The 20,904-nt window shown below is 27.2% G+C and overlaps 1 protein-coding gene across 1 annotated transcript; it reads right to left on the minus strand.

Annotated features, from left to right (window-relative positions):
• Positions 1 to 1,247: 1,247 nt before the first annotated feature.
• Positions 1,248 to 6,625, minus strand: LOC102587417 (uncharacterized). Its single transcript, XM_006357556.2, has 7 exons — positions 5,817 to 6,625; positions 5,643 to 5,729; positions 5,180 to 5,398; positions 4,420 to 4,584; positions 3,876 to 3,929; positions 3,447 to 3,593; positions 1,248 to 1,665 (listed from the first exon to the last, which is right to left on the minus strand). Exons 1-7 carry the CDS (start codon positions 6,141 to 6,143, stop codon positions 1,288 to 1,290), a joined length of 1,377 nt encoding a protein of 458 aa, XP_006357618.2. The 5' UTR covers positions 6,144 to 6,625; the 3' UTR covers positions 1,248 to 1,287.
• Positions 6,626 to 20,904: the final 14,279 nt, after the last annotated feature.

Here is a 20,904-nt window from a genome sequence, read left to right on the forward strand (position 1 = left end):
AAAAAATTAAACTATTCGTAACTAATCCATATATTAATAACGTTATGTAACTCTAATGATCAATCAAACAACCTCTTGTGTGTCAAAGTGTCAACGCTGTCCATATCTTCATTAATTGGATGGTTTTAGGTACCAGAGGCATAAAACAAAAGCAAAAAAAAAAAAGGGGTTATATATTTATCACTTTTCTTTTATGGATGGATAAAGTCAATTAACCTACTATCAGAACTGAATTTGACATAGATAAGATTTTATTTTATATATTTTTTTTAAATAAAGATTTAAAAATTCATAATCTACATAAAATATATTTTTTTAGTTTTCCATCCGATGTACTATATCTGCATTCGAGCCCAACTAATTCAGATCCACACTGAGTAGGGGTCCCATTCATGTGGTATCGCTTCCTATAAAAAAAAATTCATATCCAAGATTCAAACCTGAGACCTTTAGTTATAAAAAAAAAAACAATTTCATCTATTACACCGCATCATTTGGTGGTAGACGTATTGAATTGGAAAATAACACTCTTCATTTGATACGACAAAATAAATAGAACATATATAAACTAACACATCAAAAAAGCATATTATATATAAATTTTTCACTATTTCCTTTGCCAATTTACACAACTCCCCTACTTGGGTTTTGGGTCCCAGAGGAAAAAAAAAAAAGAAAAAAAAAAAAAGGGGTTATATATTTATCACTTTTCTTTTATGGATGGATAAAGTCAATTAACCTACTATCAGAACTGAATTTGACATAGATAAGATTTTATTTTATATATTTTTTTTAAATAAAGATTTAAAAATTCATAATCTACATAAAATATATTTTTTTAGTTTTCCATCCGATGTACTATATCTGCATTCGAGCCCAACTAATTCAGATCCACACTGAGTAGGGGTCCCATTCATGTGGTATCGCTTCCTATAAAAAAAAATTCATATCCAAGATTCAAACCTGAGACCTTTAGTTATAAAAAAAAAAACAATTTCATCTATTACACCGCATCATTTGGTGGTAGACGTATTGAATTGGAAAATAACACTCTTCATTTGATACGACAAAATAAATAGAACATATATAAACTAACACATCAAAAAAGCATATTATATATAAATTTTTCACTATTTCCTTTGCCAATTTACACAACTCCCCTACTTAAACGTGGTATAACAACTAATTTTGATGAACCACTTGTTAATTTGACTTAACAATACAAATGTAAAGAATAATAATAAAAAAAAAACATGTACCCTCCCCCCCACCCCCACCCTCTTAATTTTAAGAACAACGTTGATTTCTACCAGGTCCACCATAATAAAAATAATTACCCCAAACACGATTAATCCCACCTTGAATATCATAACAATTAGGATGATCAGCTAATACTTTGAGATTAGATAATGGTATTAAACTATTATCCCAATCAACCACTTGTAAATTTCTAAAATAAGATGCTTTTCCAAAACCTTCACCAGCAAAATGTCCACTTCCCATTTGTGTTGATGTATGAAATCCATTTCCTCTACTATTCACTATTTCACCTCCAAATTGTATCATACTTGCTGAACCTCTAAGATGTGTGAACAAAAATGATGGCCAATATCCTACTAATACTCCTGATCCAAATTCTAACCACCAATGTCCATGTTTTGGATCCTGCATACAACAAATAATTGTAAATGTGTGAGTGCGCTTTCAGCTATTTTTCTTAACCTGTACGTAAAAAGCAGCTTGTAACACCTATCATAGTCTCAGTAAAATAGCTAATTATGGGTATGTACTACGCATGATTAATGACCCTCATAGTATCAAAATTTACATTTTTTTTGGAGTTGAACTTTGAAAAACACATTTGATCATAAAATTTTGAAATTCAAATTGAAACTGAATTTCAGAGTTTTCAAGAATTCAAAAAACAACAATAATGTGTTTTCATGTTTTCCACTCCAAATTAATTATAAAAAGTTCAAAAACAACTCTAATTTGCATTTATGGTCAAACACAACTATTCAAATATCTGTCATTTTGAAGAAAAAAAACTATTTTAAAAAAAAAAAATCATAATGAAACAAGACCAAACGTCTTAGCCTATTTCATTACAATCTACTAACAAACATATAAAGAGTTCATGGTTCAAGGGTGAGAAACAACAATATATTCAATATAATCTCACAAATAGAGTCTGAAGAAGGAGCTGAGAAAAGTAGAATGTATGCCAAACTTATTAGGTATTTTGCGTACATATAAAGAGGCCTAATTGATCGTGTTTTAGTAAAAAGAGAAATAAGAAAGTTTTTTAATTGGAATTAATGCCACAAATTAATTTGATAATTAAAGCAAGGTTAACTAAAAATACAATTTGAGATTTAGAGAGCTAATTATAAAGTGAAAAATAATAACAAGTGGATGGGTCAGAGAAGGCTTTTGCTTGGTAAAGAAGAGTCTAAGAGAATCTTACAAAGTGGGGGAAAAAATTAAAAGCACAAACAAAATGATTGTTTCCACTGAAAAAAAAAATACGATGAATGAAACTTTAAGATTCCACCTTAGGTAAAAATTAATACATACACATGCAAGCATGATGTAAATTCATGTCAAATACTTTTTCTTTTTTCCTTTTTCATTCTTTTATTTTAACCATTATAGTTCTTTTATTTTTGATTAATAAAGCAAAATTTATTTGATGAATCACATATATTAAATGATTAATAGTCATTTTGCATTTTCTAGTATGAATAAAACTAAAAGATAAAAGTATGAAGAGAAGATTAAAAGAAAAGGCAAGAAGAAAAGAAAAAGAAAAAGAGAGAAGACAATAACATCGATTTTAGTTAAAGATTAGTACCCCTTTAAAATGAACCTCCTTAGTTGCTTAATTTTAATTTAAAACACATTTCATTGGGGAAAAGAATTGCTAAGAAATTAATGAAAATGTGTTTTTGGAAGAAATAAAGGAGATATTTAGAAATGATGTTTATGTTGGGTGCGCGAATTAATTCCTCACATTGGAAGTTGAAAAGGAAAAGAAACTATTCATATATTCATATATAAGGTGTAGAATTCTTGAAGCCTTTTGGAAAAATCGTGCGCCTTTATCCAAGCGGACAATATCACACCATGTAAGAGTATCTTGAAACTATTTTGGTCCGCAACAACTAGTTGTATAAGAGTCAATGATTCAGTTAGACGAGTAAAGATGACAGAGTGACGGCGTAGGGGTGTGGCTATAAGGTCTTTTTACCCATTGTCTATTGGGTCGGTGCTAGTTCAAAGGGAGATTTTTTAGACCCGTGAACTAATTTCCACATCAAATTTTTTTTAAAAAAAAACCTACATATATAAAATATAAAATTTGGCCTTTTGAAAAAATCGTACGAATTAAAGTGCAAGTAAAGCCCCAATTTATTTCTTTCTGTTGTATAGAGAAATGTAATTACCTTCCAAATCATGATGCTAATATCATATTGACCACCATTATAAGAGGATGTTGGAGAAATTGCTGCCCCAATTGCTATTCTATTATTTGTCTGAACAAATCCTGAACACAATAAATTATAGCATCCTGTGGCTTGGTATGCATCACTCTGAAAAAATAAATCATTTAAACAAAAATTAATAAATAATTCAATAGTTTTACTTTAATTTTTATTTTTTTATGATTTGCCTGATTAAATCAGAATTCACACCAGGAAGTCCCACTTAAAACACTCCCTAACAGAGGCGACTCTGTACCCAATGGGCTCGAACCCGAGATCACTGATTAAGGATATGAAGAAATACTTAACAGTTAACACTCCACCCCAACCTTAGTTGGTTATAGTTTTACTTGAATTAATAGATGATGTCAATGAATTAAAAATACTTACAGTCCAATAGGTGAAGAACCTTGGATAATTGTCACCATATAACTCTGGGCTTACCTGTTATAATTAAATGAAATAATTTAGAAAACTATATATTGTAAATGCTGATAATACAGAAAAAGATTTGTTGATATTGAAAGGTAGCTGAAGATTTAATGGCATGCTTTAAATGACACTAAAGAAAATGGTTCACTCTATTAAGTACTATCCTCTATTTCAGTACATGTCACATTTAAATTCAAGAAACCGCGTTTTCCATCAAAGTATCCAAATATAATATATGATCGACATCTTCATGCACTGATTTATCATAATAATTAATAAGAGACGGTAACACCTATGCCATAGGATGTATCGCTTCTTTCTAGGGTCTTTCATTCACCAACGCAGACTAACTATATTGTTAGGTAGTGACTACACTTTCTAAAGACAAGGTTATTCATATTTTGATTCGAGTTATCATATCAGACTTGATATGAAAAAGTATTTATTTATCGTGCGCGGAGCACACACATAATATAAAGTCAAGAAATAAATAAGAACATACCTGCCAACCAGCTTCAATTGTATTAAGATCATCACCAAATGAACCAGAAATAACCCACATTTGTGATAAACTAAACTCATATTGATTGGTAACTTTAGGTGCCCATACATTTATACTTGCTTTTGCACCATAATATTGATCTCCAGTTACATATCCTACTGCATGCTGTTTTTTCCAAAATAAAAAAAAAATGTTAGAGGGGGTAAAAAATATTTTAAAAATTAAGGCTTATTAATTGCTTTATAAAATTAATTAAGAGGAAAAATAATTTAAATAAATTAGTATTTTATTTTGTGAGGAGAAATAAATGGGGTATCTTAAAAATGCAATTCTTGATTTTTGATGAAAAAGTTTATGTGACTATTATTTGCATATAGAAAAAGATGAACGGAAATGAAATTAATGAAACTAAATATGGAAAAAAGAAAAAAAAAACATGAAAGTCGGCATGAACCAAAAATAGTAACTTGACAAAGCATTTCATAACAAAAAAATGTTAAAAGTAACAACTCATAAAAAAATCACTTAAAGTTCTTGAAATTTTATTCTGAAAATACAATAGTTTGATATGAAAATAAATCCATTTTGAAATAAAGTCAAAAAATGTTTAATTCTAATATTGTTCAAGACTCCTTAAAAATATTATCACATCCTTGCCAGATCCTTCAAAACTGCACTATACTTTCAGAGGATCCGACACGCATTAAAATATATTTTTGAAGAGTCTGAACAACGTAAGTTTAATTAGGAAAAAACAAACCTCATGGCCATTACTAGTAGTGTCTCTACGAACTGGTCTTTTAATTTTTCTACCAAATCTTCGAATAGAACTAGCTCTTAGAATGTCTTGTTCTTTTGTTCTTCTAACTGGAATTGTTCCTTCTGGACATGTTTCACCAGACATGCTCCAAAGTTGAAAATTTTCAAATTCCATTGAATTTATGTTGTGTCCTGATGATCTTGGCCTCTCAGCTAGCTCCTATGATAAAAAAAACATTTTGAAATCTACGGTACAAATCTAAAAAATATCGAAACGAATGAGATTCCTTCACCCTTAATCAAGAGTCTCAAGTTCGAGCCTTCAGAATAGAGAAACTCTAAGTAAAAAGTGTTTCCCTTTATGGAAAAGATGAGCTACAAGAAAAATTCAACCCTCTATGGACTTGACTCAATGCAAATCTTGATTAGTCGAGTCAGTAAATAAAAAGAGATGATTGGTTTACCAATGGTTTTTGGCCTTTTAACTGAGGATGATCGAAAGCAGGTTGTTGATGTGATAATACACAATCTATAAGATCTCCATCAGGACTCTACATCACAAAAATTCAGAGAGTTATTATTAATACAAGAAGAAAAAACAATAAATGATGAGATAAAAAAATGGAATTGGGAATTACCTTAATTGTCTTGATTGCAGGTTTATTGATTTTCATGAGATGTGATTTAATGATTTTCATGTCATCACTTGGGTTAAAAGTTTGGTTGAATTGTTCTAGTGATGACAAAACAGGACAAACAGAGAAGAGGAAGAAAACAAAAATGTAAATGATTGGTGAAATATTCTTGGAATATCTAGAAGCCATAACATGAATTTTTGTGGAATTGTAAGTTCTTGTTTCTTCTTCTTCTTGTAATTCTTGATCTTCTTCTTGTGTTGTTGTTGTTGTACAATAACATTGGCATTGTCTTGTTGTGTAATGATGAACAAAATACCAATTATCCATAATTACCACCACACACAATTGAGCTACAATTCAAGAAAATCTCAAAAGGCCTAGTACAACATGTTCATGACTATTTTTCACTAATACCAAGAATTCTCAAAACTCTAGAAAATTTTTTTAAAAAAAAACTATATACTATAATGGAATTATAATTCTCTTCTTCTTCTCTTTGTCTGACTAACAGCAACTCCTAGGCATGAGCTAATATAAAATGTACAAGAATAATGGGTTGTGCACCTGTTTTTTTAGAGTTTCAATTTAACTCCATGTGGGTTGTGGACAAATAAATACTACTCTATTTAGTTGTGATCAAGACATGTAGTACTAGTACTTTTGTAAAAAAAATTATTATTTAAAAAAAAATAAAAAATGAAGAGGGAATTAATTGAGTAGAGAGAGGGCAGACTGAAATATGAGCTTCTTGGAGGATGGAGTTTGGTGTGGGGTTTGAGGGATGGGGGGTGGGGTAATGGGAGGAGTGTTTCCAGTCTCCAATACAAAGACTGAAACTTTAGCTTTTCTATGTCAAATTTTATACTCGTTCATATTACTTATCACTTTTCATTTTGTATGAAAAATCATAAATAAAAAAATAATTTTACGAATGTCCTCTTAAATTTTTTTTGAAAATTTTACAAATAAATATGAATATTTTAAAAAATTAAGTAAAAATATTATAAGTCACAATAATTTTTAATTCAAAATATTTAGAAGATATAAAATATGATCAAAGAAAATTTTATATTAATTCAATAATTCAAAAAGGTGTAACATAAATAGAAACAAAAGTAATGGTTTCATATTGTTGAATTTGAAAAGTGGCAGGACTTATTTTGAAATAAATACTTTTATTAAAATGACATTTATTTTGAGACGGAGGAAGTCGGATAAGGGGTGTGGGGTTTGTGGTTTCTATTATTCTTTGCTTGGTGTTTGAAGACAGATAGGAATTAGAATTACACTTCATTCTGAGGGTTTCAAAGTTCTTTGCTTTAGGTGTTTCTCTTTCTCACTTCCCTAGATGTTCTTTCTGTCAGCTTGTTGCTATTTTATTTTTTACCTTCATTCCAAATTATTATTATTATTATATTCAGAATGAGTTTTAATTTTTTTATAGATGGATAATTTATTTATAGATATAATCAGATCACTTAAGCGTAATAATCCGTTCAAAAATAATATAAGAGAATTTAAAAAAAAAAAATAGAACGTCACAACTAAATTTGAATATGTGACAAAGTAAATTTTGAACCCACTTTGCTACTTTACTACTTATAATATTTTCTTATATTAAGAGGATTTATCAATTTTATATATAAGACTAAAGCAAAAAATATTTTTGCTTCATTTGCACGGTATTAAGTATTAAGTAAATATATATATATATATATATATATATTTCTGTTTGGGTTGCTAACTTGTCTTTTTAGAAGTTGTCGTTTTCTGGAGAAAATAAATTGTTTATAACTTATAAGTCGGAAGTCACCCTTCAGATTTAAAAAAATAAACCGATTATTTTTATCGCAACTTTCATATAATTTTTAGATATTTTAATTTTTTTTAATTTATATTATCTTTACGTTATTTTTAAATGTAAAATAATATTTTTGAAAATAAAGAATTTTGTGTCCAAAATTTTAAAAAATAATTAATCAAAATCCAAACAATATTATATAAATTTTAAAAGTTAAAGAATGTTTTGCAAGACTGTGTTTGCCTTAATCAGAGATTTCAGATTCGAGTCATGAGTATAAGAAAATTCTTGATAGGGAACGTTTTCTCTCAAATGGGCCATGTACGACCCAAATCCGAATTGTCGAACTCCAATACCGATACCTAATACTATATGAGAAATAAAAAATAAATAAATTAAGAGCTAGAGAGATGAATTGAGTATTTATTCATTCGTCTCAAAATACTTGTCGTCCTTAATAAAAATATATGTCTCAAAATATACTGATCATTTGAGAAGTTTACGATAAAATTAACTCTTTTTACTTATTTATCTGATTTTTTTAGTAATAATTTGAAAATTATATCTTAAGTCGTAAATAAAAATAAAAGTAGCTATCTCTTGTAATTGATACTCATATTTCTTAAAATCGTATAACAGAAACACGATAAATATTTTAAGACGGAGGAATCAAAATTAAGAAGGCACGCGCGCCTGTTAAATATGCATGTGCATGCGCGGCCCTTTCGGGCTCCGTTCTTTTCCTTCTGTGTGTATGGGACACCTCGATAAAAAACAAGTAAATTTAGTCCTCATTTGTCTATTAATTCAATTTATTTTATTTTATTCTTAATAAATTATCTTATATCATAGTAATATTATAACTTGTTTAAAATTATAAGTTCTAAGAATAACTTTGGTATGTGCAAGATTTTTTTCCAAATTTTGTTGTTAATTTTCATACTTGATCAAACAACAATCATATAAAATAAAATGAAGTATTAGTCTTTATTGGATTTCATTAATTAATAAAAGGGTACTGTTAAGAACTTATCTACCCTCGATATTTAAATAAATTAGATAATTTAACCTTGTTAGTTAAATTTAATATGAGAATACATACACATCACATAATTATTGTTAAATAATCGATATATATATATAAATTAGTATCTTACATTAATTTGTTTGATATAAACGTTAGGTATGGATAATTTTTTATTGAGCATTACTTGTAGATCAAAATAGAATTAGAAAATAACCATTATAACAGAGGATGAACCGACAAGTACAAGTCTAATAGAAGGACTGACCACTTCCTTTTGGGTTGAGAACTTCTTGAAGAGAGGGTACATATGATATCTTAGTTCAATTTCATATCGTAATAAGGGAGAAATGTGATAAGTTTTATAAGGCATAATAAAAATTTACATGATATGCATCTTTTTGGACTCGATAATGGTGTAGCCCGATAGACAAATTTGTAATATGTCTATTGGGCCAAAAGGATTATAGGTTTAAATCGTGACAAATATAATATCAGAGACTTACACTTTCTTATATAATGATGGGTCAAGGCTTAACGACGAAACTGAACCTCATAGGTCGAGAGTGTATGTGACACCCATGATCAGGGGCGGAGCGACGTGCATGAATTGGACATTCTTCGTTCAAAAAAAATATCGTATATACAAGAAAAATGATACACGAAGTGATTAAATAACATATTTTGAACACTCTTGACACAATAAGCTCTTATAGCCCAACGGTTTCAGACATCTTGAATGTGTTTTAGACGCCTTGAATGAACTAGTGCTCGCGTGTTTGAATCACTAGCAGAATTTTTTCCCCTTTTTTTAAAAAAGCTTTTGTTGTGCATTTTTATTTTTATTTTTTGGATTGAAGTTCCTATAGGTTTATTTGAAAAAAGTATTGTAAAAGATTATCCCGGAGGATTAATTAGCTCGTGTAAGAGAGACGAGGCCTATAAGAAAGAGGGAGAAGCCACTTTCCAACAAGTATTATTTAAGAAATTAAATAAATACATATGAATGGAGAGGAAATTGAAATCTTAAATCTTTGGAACACCCCAATTTACATATAATAACAACTAGTATATGTCTTTATCATTACAACGTGCACTAGAGATTGGGCCAAAAATTTTAATTTATGAATTATAAATCATAATTTAATTTACTTATTAAGTTTTTGATGAAATTATTTATAGATATCAAAATAAATTTTTAATATTAATATAAAATTTTAAATATAAATTATTGAGTTATACTGAACCATAATTTACATTCGCTTCTGATGGCGCTATGTGAGGTAACTTTTTGTTTTATCTAACATTATACTCCCTCTGTCCCTAATTACTTGTCCACTTTTGAATTGACACATCTATTAAAAAATCAATTAATGACATAGTGAGTTTACTATTTTACCCCTATTAATTATGAAGTGGGTGAAAAGTTTTGTATTTTTCAAAGTAATTAGTCATTTAATTGAGGGTATAATAGGTAAAAAAAAATTGTCCTTTCTTGATTTGTCAAAATGGACAAGTAATTAGGGACAACTATAAAAAGGAAAAGTGGACAAGTAATTAGGGACAGATGGAGTATTATTATTGTATCTTTCAAATTAGTTTTCAAGTTTATTAAAACTATATACGAATATTACAGTAAAATATATATTATATATATTTTTTATTATTTTAAAAAATATATAATTCATTATGACCAAATAAAAATGAACTAGGGAGTAGTCAATTTAGAAATTAGTGCAACAATCTTCTTTCACGTAAAACTAAATCACATTTTTATTTTAACTATATGAAAAAGAAGGTCGCAAAGGACAAGAAAGGGATAGTTACTGTTAAAACTTTCTTTTATTTAATAAAAAATACTTCATCCGTCCCATTTTATGTGAGCTAGTTTAACTCGGCACGGAGTTTAAGAAAGAAAGAAAAACTTTTAAAATTTGTGTCCAAACTGAATGATAGAAATTTGTGTGGCTGTAAAATTTTTCATTAAGGGTAAAATAAATATTTTATAGTTAAATTGTTACTTAATATAAAAATATATTATTCTTTTTGGGATTGACTAAAAAGGAAAGTAAGTCACATCAATTGAGAGAGGGAGTAATATTCTTTTGTTCCATTTTATAACATAAATCTTTGGGAAGGTAAATAGTTCTACCTTTCACTTCAAATTTTTTTATTCAATTTTTTCTAAATACTTTAATAAGAAAATATGATAATCTTAAACTTTATGTAGTTCAACTCGAAACAATAAACTTACTAAAAATGATTTTTACTAGCAATTGATAAAGAGCTATATTTTTTATCGATATAAATGAATTGTCATTAGATTTAATATTACTATAAATTTTAGGGATATTTACAAAGAATGTTATTGCCACTAGCTAAATATACATATTTAATGATAATTAAAACTATTATATTAATTAATTGTTACTCAAGATTATTTTTGTTGTAGTGATTTGATCCTTCCATAGAGATTACTTCCTCTGTCCCTAATTACTTGTCCACTTTTTCTTTTTTAGTTGTTCATAATTACTTGACAATTTCTATAAATCAAGAAAGGACTTTTTTTTTACCTATTATACCCTCAATTAATTACTTTGAAAGAAGTAAAACTTCTTGAAAATCTTAAGTTTTTAATTCATTCACTTCATAATTAATAGGGGTAAAATAGTAAACTCACTATATTAATCATTATTTCTTAATAGATGTGTCAATTCAAAAGTGAAAAAGTAACGAAGGACGGAGGGTGTTATCTTGTTATAACATTGATGCCAGTTTTTGATATCATTAAGGGGAGTTTGGTATGTTGGACATGCGTAAATAGATTAGATAGGATTGTTTTATTTCTTATTTAATTATTAATTTTAAGATAATTAAGTTATATCAAAATTAATAATTAGTATCAAAATAAGTTATTAACATTTTTTATACCTTATTTGATTATCAATTCTAAGATAATTAAGTTATATCATAAATAGTAATTAGTATCGAAATAAGTTATTAATTATGTCAGAAGGTCAAATAATAATATTTTGATACTCCCGAAGTTCCTCGCACCCCTTTTCACTAAATAAGATAGAGGGATCAGATGTGGTGCGGCAAAGAGAGGTTCTCTTTCCTTAATTAAAGGTCTCGAATTCAAGTCCTGATATGTAAAGGTCCTTGATAGGAAGCACTTCTCCACAAATGAAGTCCTACGCGATACAAAATTAAATAGTCAAACTTTAATAAAGATATCGGATGAAAAAAAATTAGAGGATACACACTCCTAATTGTTTAAAGAAAACCAGAAATAGGCCAGAAATAACATAGGCATTCCTTAAACTACAACAATTATTGTCAGATATGATTATGTCTGATCATCAACTGCACAAATTTAGGAATGAGATAATATTTTTTTGCTGTCTACATTTGATGATTAGAAATGATAAATGCTTATATCATTAATTTATTTATCTTTGTATAAATACAGTATATACTACTTCTCTATTTTAAATATTTATTTTAGACCTTACTTATACAATTTTCTATTATAGTCTGGTTGATCTAACTTTTAAAATCCGCTTATTTTTATCACTTTGAAAAATAGCCGTTTTTATTTATTTAATCAATTTCAAATGTACTTTTATCATTATTAAAATAGCATTTTATTGCTTGATTGAATTTTCAAAAAAGTGGTTCCACGAAAAAAAGTAATTTTTTAGCTTATGCCAACTTCTAGTACTGTACAAAATCACTTATTTTGTTTCTATAAATTAGGTCAAACACCTCAATCTTTTAAACTAAACATCTTTTTGAAAAACATTAGCTTTAATTTCTCAAAAATTATGTAACCTAATTATTTTGAATTAAGAAATCATTTCATTAAAGAAAACAGCTCAAAAATCTTCATGACTGCATGGCTTCATAATGATTAACACCATGGCGCTAATTGTTATGATACTCAATTAATATTCTAATACTGCAAGATTTCATATTAAATACCTTAATTAAACAGGTAATATATAAACAATACGAAAGTTATAAAAGTAGGGAAAAATTTCCCTAAAAGTTGATCGAAAGGCTGTTAAAGTCCGAATTGCTTTCTGAAGAGGGGACATCAATTAGGTTTTTTGAGCAAGAGAGGGCCAGTACCCCATAATTACAAGACCAATGTGGGGTTTAAGTTGGGTTAAATTAGCAAATAGTCTTTATTCAACATATGTAATTGATGAAAATAATTACTATATGAAGGAACTTTAAAGGAAAAATAATCTAATTAGACAAACATTCCTATCATATTTACTAATTCTCTCTATAGTTTAAAATAATTACATATTGTTTCACTAATTAATCATTTCATATTAAATTTCAAGTTTAATACACCTAGATACACGTGTTTTTGCTACCAGATACATTAAAAATAGGAAGAGAGGTAAGCGAGAGAAGGAGAGAGTCGAACGAGAGAAGAAGAGAGGTGAGTGAGATCCCCAGATACATGAGAATCTCACTAGATAAATGTATATGGTATATCTGATATAGGGAAAGAGGAGAGTGAGAGCGAAATGGGAGAGAGGCGAGTAAGAGAGTCAGATACATGTGAATTCACGTGGATACAATCTATCTAGAACAAATAACACCTAATTTTGATCTCATGTATTCAAGATACATGTATCTAGACGTATTTAGACACACCAAATACATGTGTCCAAAGTCCAAAATCAGGCAAGATTCGTAATATTGCAAACTAACGTGAATCTAAGTAATTAGCTCCTAAACTAGTAGGATTTCTGTAAGTTGCCCCTTTGTAAATTTCACAGGTAAATTTCAAATTTTATATATATATATATAGACCCAATATATGTTATTTTATTTGTCTCAATTTATGTGGCACTTATACATTTATGAGAGTAACTTTTTTATATATTGTTAATTATTGTAATCTATAGTACTTTTTACGTAATTTGCAAATAATATATTTGTCTCAATTTATGTGATACAAATGAAATTTTGAGAGTCAACTTAACAATTTTTTTAAAAAAATAAACAATCAAATAAAATATTTTAAGTTGTTAATTATTGTGATTTATAGTACTATTTTTTCATAATTTTTAAATACATAATATTTTATTATTATTATTATTATTATTTTAAAATACATAATATACTAAAGAGGAAAGTAAAATAAATAAATTTGAAATGGACATAGTACTAATTAAATATATATAGATGAAACTGAAATTGAAGGACAAATTAATCAATTCACCGATTGACCCTAAGCAGTTCACATTCTCTTCCAGTTACTTCAACGATTCTATGAAAAGAGGTTGAAAATCGCATTTTGGGAAATCTTTCTTCCCGGTGAAGCGTCTTGGAATCTCATTGTCTCAATTTATGTAGCACATATAAACTTAGGAGAGTCAATTAAATTTTTGTATATTTTTTAAATATTTTAATTTCTTAATTATTGCAATTTATAAGACTTTTTATATAATTTATCAATAATATATATTATTTTCTTTGTCCTAGTTTATGTGACACAATTGAAATTTTGAGAGTCAATCAAATTTTTAACATTTCTAAAAAATATTTGAAGTTGTAAATTATTGAGATTATAGTACTTTTTTTTGTTGGTAATTTTCAAATACACAACACCCTGAAAAGAAAAGTAAAATAAATAAATTAAAACGCAGAAAACACTAAATATAAATTGAGGAGATCTCTGTAGTGCCACTTTTTTCATAATTTATAAATTCATAACATACTAAAAATAAAAGTAAAATATATAAATTAAAATGAAGAAAACACTAAATATAAATAGAGGAAATTCAAACAGAATGACAAATCGGTCAATCAACTAATTTACCCTACGTTGCGGATTCCCTTCTATATAATAGTGTAATATCCTAAAAATTTTCTTATAAAATTTAAAATTGTACAATAATAGCTATTATTTTCAACCCGAAATGACAAACCAATATTAGAATTTTGGAAGGAAAAAAAATGATTGAGAGGGTATTTGACCTAAAGCTTATATGTTTGACCTAAACAAACGTGAATCTAAGTAATTAGTTTCTAAACTAGTAGAATTTCTGTAAGGTATCCCCTTTATAAATTTCAAATTTTATATATACTAGATATAAGAGTCTGTGCAAGTATGAACCCAATATATGTTACTTTATCTGTCTCAATATGTGGCACACATACATTTATGAGAGTAATTTTTTATATGTTGTTAATTATTGTAATTTATAGTACATTTTACATAATTTGCAAATATTATATGTTACTTTATTTGTCTCAATTTATGTGATACAAATGAAATTTTAAGAGTTAATAAAAAAAATAAAAAATATTTTAAATTGTTAATTATTGTAATTTATAATACTATTTTTTTCATAATTTTTAAATACATAACATACTAAAGAGGAAAGTAAAATAAATAAATTGAAATGAACAGAGTACTAATTAAATATAAATAGATGCAATTAAAGCAAAAGGACAAATCGATCCATTCACAGATTGACCCAAGGCATTTCACATTCTCTTCTAGTTACTTCAGTTTTCTTAATTTATGTGGCACAGATTAACTTAGGAGAGTCAATCAAATTTTGTATATATTAAAAATATTTTAAATTATTAATTATTATAATTTATAAGACATTTTATATAATTAATCAATAATATATGTTATTTTCTTTGTGCTAGTTTATGTGGCACAATTGAAATTTTGAGAGTCGATCAAATTTTTAATAATTTTAAAAAATATTTAAATTGTAAATTATTTAGATTGTAGTACCATTTTTTTCTGGTAATTTTCAAATACATAATATACCGAAAAGAAAAGTAAAGTAAATAAATTAAAACGAAGAAAACACTAAATATAAATTGAGGAAATCTTTGTAATACCACTTTTTTCGTAATTTTTAAATTCATAACATACTAAAAATAAAAGTAAAACAAATAAATTAAAATGAAGAAAACACTAAGAGGAAATTCATACAAAATGACAAATCGATCAATTGACTTACTTGCCCTAAGTTGTGGATTCCCTTCTATATAATAGAGTAATACATATCCTAAAATTTTACTTATAAAATTTAAAATTGTACAATAAGCTATTATTTTCAACCCGAAATGATTAAAACAAATAATAGAATTTTGAAAGGAAAATAAATTATTGAGAGGGTATTTGACCTAAAGCTTATATGTTGGTCATATTTTGATTTATATTATAAGTGGTAAGAAAGGTATAAATTTAGTAAAAAGAAGAAGAAAAAGAACAAGAATTTATTCCACTTATCCTTATAGAGAGCTAATTAGCTTTTTAGATAGGTATACAACAAACAGTAAGATTAACTAACTAATTATTGTAAAATATATAGGATACATGAATGATGAAATTAGGTATTGTTAGGTCAACACATGCTATACTTTTATTTTTAATCAAAATTTTGAAGAAAAAAATATAATTCTTTCAATGACAATCTTTTAAGATCACAAAATTAAACATTATTTTGATATATTCTTCATATCTTTAGTTTAAAGGCTATAAATTATTATATTTTTACTTTTTAAACTCCATACAAAGTCAAAACAAAATAAATAAATGAAAACAGAAAGAATATAATTTTTTTTACACAAATCTCATGGTCTTAAGTACTAATTACATTATATCCCAACTATTTTTTCAAATTACAAAAATCTCTTAAATTTGCTGGAATCCGGATACATCCCAAAACGTCCCGATACATCGCATCTCAGTTTCAGATACTTCACTCAATGTCCCGATACATCGCGTCTCGGTTTCGGATACATCACTCAATGTCCCGATACAATGCGTACATCCCGATACATAGCGTAAAGTGATGTATTAGACCGATACATCCCGTAAAGTAATGTATCCGAAAATAGAAGAGTAAGAATTTTTGTAATTATTTCAAATGTAGAAAATCTTAAAGCATATAGTAAAATAAGTTGTATATTTAGATAATTTTCCTAAGAATATTACATTGTTGATTGATGGGTCCTTAGTGGATCCACAAACAATTTTGGCCCAGGAGGACAAAATTATATACCATAGGTCCCAAATGTGGCACCCCAGCAGTCCAACTAGAGGTGTTGGTTTGACCAACGTTGTTTTAAGAGATGATTATAGGTCTTCCATAATTTGATCATATATATATATGCTATCTACACATAATATGTATATTAATAGTGTATATTAACTGTCCCAACAATATATATCTATAATTTTTCCATTATTTTACCCGTTACCCATAATTACCCAACAACAAGAACCGAAGGTACATTTTAATTTTTAAGCCTCAAATTAAGTCCTTAGCATTATCTTGAGAATAATGATTAAAGAAGGACCATTTTATAGAATTTAAATCCACTTTTATAAATGTAGTTTAAATTATTTATTTATTTTTTAAAAGAAAAATCTTAGCTTAGTCATTACTTTGCTGTATTTCCTTGACTTAAAAAGAAGAAGTAAAAATAAATAAATTGTAGTAGTTTAAAGGATACTCTTGACCTTTTTATCATATCTTATCCCATTTGAAGAATTGCCATGAAATTTTGGAAACTAAAACTAACTTTACGCAGGCGATAGAAGTACCTTTCGTATTTTTATATGCTAATGTTGAGAATGCGCTTCTAAGATACTACTATCAAAACTTTTAAGAATTTAATAAGAGTATCCGGATAAAAGGTGAATTTTACTAAATATGTTATTTTCTTTAGTAAAAAATAGGGGAAAATAATCAAATACCCCACAAAAGCAAAATAATTACAAACATATACCCTTTACATTCATACCCTACTAAACAATTAACTATATACCTCCTTACTAATTTCGCTTAACTGATACTAAATTAGTATATATATATATATACACACTGTATTGGTATCATTAAGGCTGATAATTTCGTTGAATTGATACTAAATCAGTATATATATACTTTACTGGTATCATTAAGGTTTCTTGTTAAGAAATTACTCATTAGTCAATGATATTATAAGAGTATATATGTATTTTGTTGTGGTATCATTAAGGTTTCTTATAGTATCATTGACTAATGAATAATTTATACAGTAAGATTGATATTTTTTATTTAAATAAAGTTATATCTATTTAATATCTTTTTTTTTTAATTTCACATTATTTATTTATTTTCAAATATATTTTTAAAAAATTGACGTAATATTCACATGCAACACAAATATACTAAACTAATAACAATAATTATGGGCCCATGTATAATTTAGTACATCATGGGCAAAAATCTTAGTATGACTATAATTATCGACTTATCGTGATTGTTTTCAATTGAACAACAATGCCATGAGGGAATTGCGGGATTAAAAATCTTGTAATCATGACAAAATAGAAACAAGAAGTCTGACCATTGAATTATCTCTTTTTTGTTTTTTATTTTATTTTATCTAACATAATTTGATTCGATATAGTATTTTTTAAGTAATTTTATGATCTTAGATATTAAAAATAAATAAATATTTTAAAATTAAATTATTTTTAAATATATAAATATATGTTACTTTTTTCAAAACAGGCTAATAAAAAAATGAAATAAATAAAGTAACTATTAAGATGAGCGGGTATATTCTTATTTGAGAGAAGTATTGAAAACACCTCTAAACTTGACGTGAATTATTAGTTTTGTCCCCGAACTATTGACAACTTTAAATGCTCTCCTCCCCCTACTTGACTAACTGAACTCAAATACACTCTTGATCTTGTCACATAGTGAAATATACCCTTAAAGTGTTTTCAACACTTCTATCACATTTTTATTAAGAGCTCCTACAAAGAGTTTGAGACCACTTGATATGCCATGTGGCATATCAGAAGTTTATTTAAGTTGAGTTAGTCAAGTAGAAAAATAATTTTAATGCTGTCAATATTTCTAAGATAAAACTAATGCCTAGTCAGGGCCGGCTCTTGCCTATAAAATTTTAGGCATTGGCTAAATTGGGGGCCTCAAATTTTTATAAATAAAAAATTATGTATCTTAACCCCATTCAAATAGAAGAAATTAAGGAAACATTGTTTTGGATTCTTACATTTTCTTCGTTAACACTCACATTATTTATCCTTTGTAACTCTTTTTGCACTCTATTTCTTCAAATCTTTGATAGTTAGAGTAATACACTCTCAAAAATATGAATCAATAGTCGAAAAAGTGTTTAACAAAGTGCATTACAAATTATTTTTTAAAATTTATTTGTTAATTTTCATATTAAAGTAGGTATACCAAGTTATCAACTTTTTTGAATCAAATTCTATGATTCTAACTCTTATCTTTAAAGTTTATCAACTTATTACTTATAAAATTGTGTTAATAATTCATATAATAATTGTCTCAATAAAAGAATGTTTTCAATGTTGAATTGATAAAATCTTACTTAAAACTAATAATAAAAAAAGTAGTTTGAAATATCATTTATATAAAAGATATTAAGTAGTAATTTACATCTAGAAAATTAGAAAAATAAATAGATATAGATAAATTTATATAGATTTTAGGCCTCTAATAAAAATTTCGCTTTAGGCCACAAATTATGTTGAGCCTCCCCTGTGCCTAGTTTATGAGTCTCTTCAATACCTCTCTCTTCTACTTTTGGATGGACAAGCAAATATATTTTCATTTCGCAAGCCTAAAGGATTTTGTCCAATTATAATTATAGTAACGTGCTTAACGCAAATTAGTTTAAATTTCACCCACTTAAGAATTGGAATTTTGTGTATATTGTGATGCTTTAGATATTTCTTATTTTGGTTTCTTTCAACAATAATATTTTCTACATTCGAAAAAAAAAAGATAAAACGAAAAGCAGAAGCAATGAAGAATATAACATGCTTTGAATTGGATAAAAGATTCCTAAAAGATTGCAATATTCTAAAATTGCAAGAATATATTTACATCAAAGCATCAATGCTTGGGAATATTAGTAAAGCTGAATGATAGTTTAAAAGAGCAACCCACTCAAAACATTTACATGAAAAGAAGTGAACAGAATCATCATAAAGAATGGTGGTTATTTAACCTAACTCATTACAACAAATAAAAAATTTACCATAATTATTTAGTATTAATAACATAATTATCATTATATTATATTATAACAATATGATAAATATAGATATTTATAACTAACACTTATAACTGATGCCGGAGGTTTTAGCCATTCTTAATACAATTACATTTACTCAATTATCACTAAAAAAAAATACGACAATATATATGACGTCTGAATATTAATCAATACTCTTAATATAAATGCTAGTAAAAACTTTAACAGAATAAACTAACATTTACTCATGAATTGTCACTAAATATTTTTGCGAGAATAAATATTAGGACTATACCACTTGATGACTTGTAGCGAGTTTACAAGATAGAGCATTGTTTGGTGGGGTGAAAATTGAATTTGGTTTATAATATGATATTACACACATCACACATGTAGGTCAAATATTAAATGGACAATCTAGGGTTATAGGTCATGATATCTTCTTAGTTAATTTAAATTAGCAGAAAGGAGTTTGAAAAAGAAAGAAGTAGTATAGTAATCAATATGGTGAAGTTTAAAGGTATAATATCTGACCTCTAAAGAGTAATGTCTAGCAATGATTGTGTCTGTGAGGCATGGTCAGCTTTCTTGGCTTGATAAAAACATTTTATAAGCTAATAAAAGGGGATTTTCAAACATTATTATCAACAAAAATTAAATATTGTGGGGAAGGGGGGCATAGTCATTGAGGTATACTCGTGGCTGACCATATCCACCCAGCCAAAAAGTCCAAAGTGGAGATTTTCCTAAACCATGATTTTGGGTAGGTTATTATTAGAAAAAATATTTTTTTTTTCTTTCAACTTTATGAAGTACTAATATTTATGATTTTCTGGTCCGATTAATCTGAATTTATTTGGCAGAGAGTCTACTTAATTAAAAGAGAATCATTTTTATTAACGAGTTGCATGGTGTGAAGTAGGAGTGTTTACGAGTTGGTTTGGATCGGTTATTGGTCAAAATTAAAACCAAATCAACTTAATTGGTTTTAAAATTATCAAAATCAAACCAAACCAAATATAATATACATTTATCGGTTTGGTGATTATCGGTTTCGGTTTGGTTTGGTTCGGTTATTCGGTTATTAACCATACACAAAAATAAAAGAAACAATTCATTTAAAATGTGATAAAAGTGACAACAATCCATTCAAAACGAAAAATAGTTAGAATGACTTAAATTAC

This window comes from Solanum tuberosum, unplaced genomic scaffold, assembly GCF_000226075.1.
Source record: "Solanum tuberosum cultivar DM 1-3 516 R44 unplaced genomic scaffold, SolTub_3.0 scf00248, whole genome shotgun sequence".
In the NCBI taxonomy this organism is placed as follows: Eukaryota; Viridiplantae; Streptophyta; class Magnoliopsida; order Solanales; family Solanaceae; genus Solanum; species Solanum tuberosum.